Source organism: Somniosus microcephalus, unplaced genomic scaffold (assembly GCF_052327205.1).
Source record: "Somniosus microcephalus isolate GS21.2 unplaced genomic scaffold, FLI_Smic_1.0 unresolved_chr2, whole genome shotgun sequence".
Taxonomy (NCBI): Eukaryota; Metazoa; Chordata; class Chondrichthyes; order Squaliformes; family Somniosidae; genus Somniosus; species Somniosus microcephalus.
Genome location: NW_028225180.1, coordinates 82,702,998 through 82,710,233, shown reverse-complemented (window position 1 = coordinate 82,710,233; position 7,236 = coordinate 82,702,998). Strand labels below are relative to the sequence as shown.

Genomic DNA, 7,236 nt, shown 5'->3' with positions numbered 1-7,236 from the left:
TTTTAAAGGTTCTGCCTTATCAAATCGAGATGACATCCCAAACACATCCATTACTGTGCGCACCGCAAGTTCCCAGAAACAGCAATGAGTTCATCTATTGCGGGAGGAATATTGGCCCCAGAGCACTGGGGAGAACTCCCCTGCTCTCCTTCCAATAATGGCCGTGGGATCTTTTACATGCACCTGAGAGGGCAGACGGGGCCTCGGTTTAACGTCTCATCTGAAAGACGGCCCCTCCGACAGTGCAGCGCTCCCTCAGTACCGCCCCTCCGACAGTGCGGCGCTCCCTCAGTACCGCCCCTCCGACAGTGCGGCGCTCCCTCAGTACCGCCCCTCCGACAGTGCGGCGCTCCCTCAGTACTGCCCCTCCGACAGTGCGGCGCTCCCTCAGTACCGCCCCTCCGACAGTGCGGCGCTCCCTCAGTACCGCCCCTCCGACAGTGCGGCGTTCCCTCAGTACCGCCCCTCCGACAGTGCGGCGCTCCCTCAGTACCGCCCCTCCGACAGTGCGGCGCTCCCTCAGTACCGCCCCTCCGACAGTGCGGCGCTCCCTCAGTACTGCCCCTCCGACAGTGCGGCGTTCCCTCAGTACCGCCCCTCCGACAGTGCGGAGCTCCCTCAGTACTGCCCCTCCGACAGTGCAGCGCTCCCTCGGCACTGCCCCTCCGACAGTGCGGATCTCCCTCAGTACTGCCCCTCCGACAGTGCAGCGCTCCCTCGGCACTGCCCCTCTGACAGTGCGGCGCTTCCTCAGTACTGCCCCTCCGACAGTGCGGCGCTCCCTCAGTACTGGTCTGGATTATGGGCTCAAGTCTCTGGAGTGGGGCTCGAACCCACGTCCGTCTGACTCAAAAAGAAAAAAAAGCCTTGCATTTCTATAGCGCCTTTCACCATCTCAGGACGTCCCAAAGCGCTTTACAGCCAATGAAGTACTTTTGAAGTGTGGTCACTGTTGTAATGTAGGAAACGCAGCAGCCAATTTGTGCACAGCAAGCTCCCACAAACCGCAATGAGATAAATGACCAGATAATTTTTTTTTTAGTGATGTTGATTGAGGGATAAATATTGGCCTCAGTACACCTGGGAAAACTCCCTCTACTCTTCTCCTGTACCCCCAAACTCACCACTACCCCCAGGGTAATCCCTGTAGCCCAAACTCACCTCTACCCCAGAGTGGGTCAAGAATTACGTATCAGCATTGACCCCACTTATAAAATGAAACAGGAGGTGGTCGTGCAGTGAGTGAATAGTGTGTTTATTGCACAGCTAACTGGTACAGAGTACATACAACCAGTGGGTGAGACCGTGGTTAATCCCCCGCCGTGACTGAGACCGTGGTTAATCCTCGCAGTGAGTGAGACCGCGGTTAATCCTCATGGTGAGTGAGACCGTGGTTAATCCCCCCGCCGTGAGTGAGTGAGACCGTGGTTAATCCTCACGGTGAGTGACACCGCGGTTAATCCTTGCGGTGAGTGAGACCGCGGATAATTACCGCGGTGAGTGAGACCACGGTTAATCCTTGCGGTGAGTGACATCACGGTTAATCCCTGCGGTGACTGAGACCACGGTTAATCCTCGCGGTGCGTGAGACCGTGGTTATTCCCTGCGGTGAGTGAAACCGCGGTTAATCCTCACGGTGAATGAGACTGTGGTTAATCCCCGCGGTGAGTGAGATCATGATTAATCCTCGCTGTGAATGACACCACAGTTAATCCTCGCGGTGAATGAGACCGCGGTTAATCCTTGCGGTGAGTGAGACCACGGTTAATCCTCACGGTAACTGAGACCACGGTTAATCCTCGTGGTGAGTGAGACCACGGTTAATCCTCGCGGTGAATGAGACCACGAATAATCCTCACGGTGAGTGACACCGCGGTTAATCCTTGCGGTGAGTGACACCGCGGTTAATCCTCGCGGTAAATGAGACCGCGGTTAATCCTCGCGGTGAGTGAGACCGCGGATAATCCCCGCGGTGAATGAGACCGCGGTTAATCCTTGCGGTGAGTGACACTGCGGTTAATCCTCGCGGTGAATGAGAACTCGGTTAATCCTTGCGGTGAATGAGACCGCGGTTAATCCTCGCGGTGAGTTAATCCTCACGAGATCACAGTTAGTCACCCTCCTATTTCGCCATCTGTAAAGTAAAGAGAAATGCTCAGAGATCAAACAGGAACTGACTGATACAAAACTGCATACACAGCGACTCCTACCCACAGCCCCTCCCCATCCACAGCCCCTCCCCCACCCACAGCCTCTCCCCCACCCACAGCCCCTCCGTCCTCAGCCTCCACCACCCACAGTCCCTCCCTCTAACCCTCGCAGGAACCACCCACATTCAGCCCCTCCATCCACCCACCATTAAAATGGTTTCATGTTGAGGGAAACCGTGTGGCTATTGGCAGGCTATTCTACCATGGGGGCGGGGGGGCATCACAGCCCTGTCGACATCCACAACGCGAGCACTTTCTCAGCAGCAGGCCACAGACTGGTACTCGGCAGGACGCATCCTGGCAAAGTTGGTTCCCCCCCCCAACCCAATCTAGGAAGCATTGATGTCAGTTCTGTCTCGGCAGGACGGGGCACTTTCCCCTGCTGACCTCACACTGTGCAGCTTTTAGCATGACATCACCGGGGATAAACACTTTATTAAAACCTCACAACGTGACCCCAGGAAGCCCAAAATGTGAGTCCGTGTGGCATTGAGGCTTCAGTCCATCCCCCCCCACCATCCCCCCCGCCCCCTGCTCCCTGCCCCCAACCAACCACCAAAAAAATAGTACATAGGAACAGGAGGAGGCCATTTGGCCCTTCGAGTCTGTTCCGTCTTTCATTTAGACCACGGCTGATCTGTATCTTAACTCCATCTACCCACTTTGGTTCCGTAACCCTTAATACACTCACCGAACAAAAATCTATCAATCTCAGTTTTGACATTTTCAATTGACCCCCAGCCTCGACAGCTTTTTAGGGGAGAGAGTTCCAGATTTCCACCACCCTTTGTGTGAAGAAGTGCTTCCCGACATCACCCCCTGAACGGCCTGGCTCTAATTTGAAGGTGATGCCCCCTCGTTCTGGACTCCCCCCACCAGAGGAAATAGTCTCTCTCTATCCACCCGATCGAATCCTTTAATCATCTTAAACACCTCGATTAGATCACCCCTTAATCTTCTAAACTCGAGGGAATACAAGCCCAGTCTGTGCAACCTGTCCTCGTAATTTAACCCTTTTAACCCCCCGGGGTGTCATTCTGGTGTATCCGCGCTGCTCCCCCTCCTAGGCCCAATATAAGAACATAAGAAGTAGGAGCAGGAGTAGGCCATACGGCCCCTCGGGCCTGCTCCGCCATTCAATAAGATCATGGCTGATCCGAATCTAGACTCACGTCCACTTCCCTGCCCTCTCCCCGTAACCCCTAATTCCCTTATCTGCTAGGAAACTGTCTATCTCCATTTTAAATTTATTTAATGTCGCAGCTTCCACAGCTCTCTGGGGTAGCAAACTCCATAGATTTACTACCCTCTGAGTGAAGAAGTTTCTCCTCATCTCAGTTTTGAAAGCGCAGCCCCTTATTCTTAGATTATGCCCCCTAGTTCTAGTCTCACCCATCAGTGGAAACATCCTCACTGCATCCACCCGATCAAGCCCCCTCACAATCTTATATGTTTCGATGAGATCGCCTCTCATTCTTCTGAACTCCAATGAGTAGAGGCCCAACCTACTCAACCTTTCCTCATACGTCAACCCCCTCATCTCCGGAATCAACTGAGTGAACCTTCTCTGAACCGCCTCGAGAGCAAGTATATCTTTTCTTAAATATGGAAACCAGAACTGCACGCAGTATTCCAGGTGTGGCCTCACCAATACCCTGTATAACTGCAGCAAGACGTCCCTGTTTTTATACTCCATCCCCCTTGCAATAAAAGCCAAGATTCCATTGGCCTTCCTGATCACCTGCATAATAACTTTTTGTGTTTCCTTAATAACAACAGAAAACGCTGGAAAAACTCGGCAGGCCAGGGCAGCGTCCGTGGAGAGAGAAACAAGAGTTAACGTTTCAGGTCGAAGACCTTTTTGTCAGAACTGGGGAAAAAAAACAGGGAAGGGGACAGATTTTAAAGCAAGTTTAGGGGCTGGGAAAAGGGGGAGGGGATGAAAGAACTAAAGGGAAGGTCTGTGAGAGGATGGAAGGCCGGAGAGATTGAGAGACATTGAGAGATACTCAAGGAACAAAGAAATAACAACAGAAAATGCTGGAAAAACTCAGCAGGCCAGGCAACATCCGTGGAGAGAAATTAGAGTCGACGTTTCGGGTCGAAACCCTTTTTCAAAACTGGAAAGGAAATGAGATAGATCGAAGGCAGGGCTGTGTTAGAACAAAAGAAGTAAAGAGACATTAAGAGGTATTCAAGATGGTAATAGGACAAGTGGAGACATTGCCAGTACACTTCACACCTAATCTAGAGCCGTCTTTTGTCTCCACTGTCCTATCACCATCTCGTCTGGTTTTGAATACCTCTTAATGACTCTTTTATTTCTTTTGTTCTAACGCTGCCCTGCCTTCGATCTATTTAATTTCCTTTCCAGTTTTTGAAAAAGGGTTTCGACCCAAAACGTCGACTCTAATTTCTCTCCACGGATGTTGCCTGGCCTGCTGAGTTTTTCCAGCATCTTCTGTTGTTATTCCGGATTTCCAGCATCCGCAGTGTTTTGCTATCCTTCAAGGAACAAAGGATGGCTGTGGATGAAGTGTGAATGGCCCTGGTAGAATGAAGGATAGCTGCCATGTGGGAGGGAAGAAAAAAGCTCAGACGAAAGTGTGGATTAAAAAAAAAAAGAGAATATATATATATCCTTCCCGAGGTGTGGAGCCCAGGACTGAACGCAGTGACTCCAGACGGGATCTGACCAAAGCTCCACTACAGTTGTAAAATAACTTCCACCTCTTGAGATGAAGGCCAGCATCCATTAGCCTTTTGAATTATTTATTGTACTCGTCATATAGCTACAAATCCATAATGTCAGTATTCTCATTGAAACATGTAAGATTCTGAGGGGGATTGACAGGGTAGATGCTGGGAGGATGTTTCCCCCTGGATGGAGAGTCTAGAACCAGGGGTCACAGTCTCAGGATAAGAGGTCGGCCATTTAGGACTGAGATGAGGAGGAATTTCTTCACTCAGAGGGCGGTGAATCTTTGGAATTCTCTGCCCCAGAGGGCTGTGGAGGCTCAGTCGTTGAGTATATTCCCTCCTACCCTCACCACATTTAAAAAGTACTTGGATGTGCACTTGGGATGCTCTAACCTGCAGGGCTACGGACCAAGAGCTGGGAAGTGGGATTAGGCTGGAGAGCTCTTTGTTGGCTGGTGCGGACACGATGGGCCGAAATGGCCTCCTTCCGTGCTGTAACTTTCTACGATTCTATGAGTGTACACGGGCTGTGGGACGAGATTCAGTGGGTGGGTAGAGTCCATGATAGGGGAGAGTGTCCATGGGCTGTGGGAGGAGATTCAATGGGTGGGTAGAGTCTGTGATAGGGGAGCGTGTCCATCGCTGTGGGAGGAGATTCAATGGGTGGGTAGAGTCCGTGATAGGGGAGAGTGTCCATGGGCTGTGGGAGGAGATTCAATGGGTGGGTAGAGTCCGTGATAGGGGAGAGTGTCCATGGGCTGTGGGAGGAGATTCAATGGGTGGGTAGAGTCCGTGATAGGGGAGAGTGTACATGGGCTATGGGAGGAGATTCAATGAGTGGGTAGAGTCCGTGATAGGGGAGCGTGTCCATGGGCTGTGGGAGGAGATTCAATGAGTGGGTAGAGTCTGTGATAGGGGAGAGTGTCCATGGGCTGTGGGAGGAGATTCAATGAGTGGGTAGAGTCTGTGATAGGGGAGAGTGTCCATGGGCTGTGGGAGGAGATTCAATGAGTGGGTAGAGTCTGTGATAGGGGAGAGTGTCCATGGGCTGTGGGAGGAGATTCAATGGGTGGGTAGAGTCCGTGATAGGGGAGAGTGTCCATGGGCTGTGGGAGGAGATTCAATGAGTGGGTAGAGTCTGTGATAGGGGAGAGTGTCCATGGGCTGTGGGAGGAGATTCAATGGGTGGGTAGAGTCCGTGATAGGGGAGCGTGTCCATGGGCTGTGGGAGGAGATTCAATGAGTGGGTAGAGTCTGTGATAGGGGAGAGTGTACATGGGCTGTGGGAGGAGATTCAATGGGTGGGTAGAGTCCGTGATAGGGGAGAGTGTCCATGGGCTGTGGGAGGAGATTCAATGAGTGGGTAGAGTCTGTGATAGGGGAGAGTGTCCATGGGCTGTGGGAGGAGATTCAATGGGTGGGTAGAGTCTGTGATAGGGGAGAGTGTACATGGGCTGTGGGAGGAGATTCAATGGGTGGGTAGAGTCCGTGATAGGGGAGAGTGTCCATGGGCTGTGGGAGGAGATTCAGTGGGTGGGTAGAGTCCATGATAGGGGAGAGTGTCCATGGGCTGTGGGAGGAGATTCAATGGGTGGGTAGAGTCTGTGATAGGGGAGAGTGTACATGGGCTGTGGGAGGAGATTCAGTGGGTGGGTAGAGTCCATGATAGGGGAGAGTGTCCATGGGCTGTGGGAGGAGATTCAATGAGTGGGTAGAGTCCGTGATAGGGGAGAGTGTCCATGGGCTGTGGGAGGAGATTCAATGGGTGGGTAGAGTCCGTGATAGGGGAGAGTGTCCATGGGCTGTGGGAGGAGATTCAATGGGTGGGTAGAGTCCGTGATAGGGGAGAGTGTCCATGGGCTGTGGGAGGAGATTCAATGGGTGGGTAGAGTCCGTGATAGGGGAGAGTGTCCATGGGCTGTGGGAGGAGATTCAATGGGTGGGTAGAGTCTGTGAGAGGGGAGAGTGTACATGGGCTGTGGGAGGAGATTCAATGGGTGGGTAGAGTCCATGATAGGGGAGAGTGTCCATGGGCTGTGGGAGGAGATTCAATGGGTGGGTAGAGTCCATGATAGGGGAGAGTGTACATGGGCTGTGTGAGGAGATTCAATGGGTGGGTAGAGTCTGTGATAGGGGAGAGTGTACATGGGCTGTGGGAGGAGATTCAGTGGGTGGGTAGAGTCCATGATAGGGGAGAGTGTCCATGGGCTGTGGGAGGAGATTCAATGGGTCGGTAGAGTCCGTGATAGGGGAGAGTGTCCATGGGCTGTGGGAGGAGATTAAATGAGTGGGTAGAGTCTGTGATAGGGGAGAGTGTACATGGGCT

The 7,236-nt window shown here is 52.4% G+C and overlaps 1 protein-coding gene across 2 annotated transcripts in view; it reads right to left on the bottom strand.

Moving 5' to 3' along the window:
- Positions 1–1,239: 1,239 nt before the first annotated feature.
- Positions 1,240–7,236, bottom strand: part of sipa1 (signal-induced proliferation-associated 1) — a 131,706-nt gene continuing 125,709 nt past the window's right edge. For both annotated transcript variants that reach the window (XM_085976234.1, XM_085976236.1), the window contains one exon: positions 1,240–2,134. In XM_085976234.1, the coding sequence (XP_085832360.1) occupies positions 2,123–2,134 (12 nt within the window). In that variant the 3' untranslated portion in view covers positions 1,240–2,122. The remainder of the gene's footprint in view (positions 2,135–7,236) is intronic.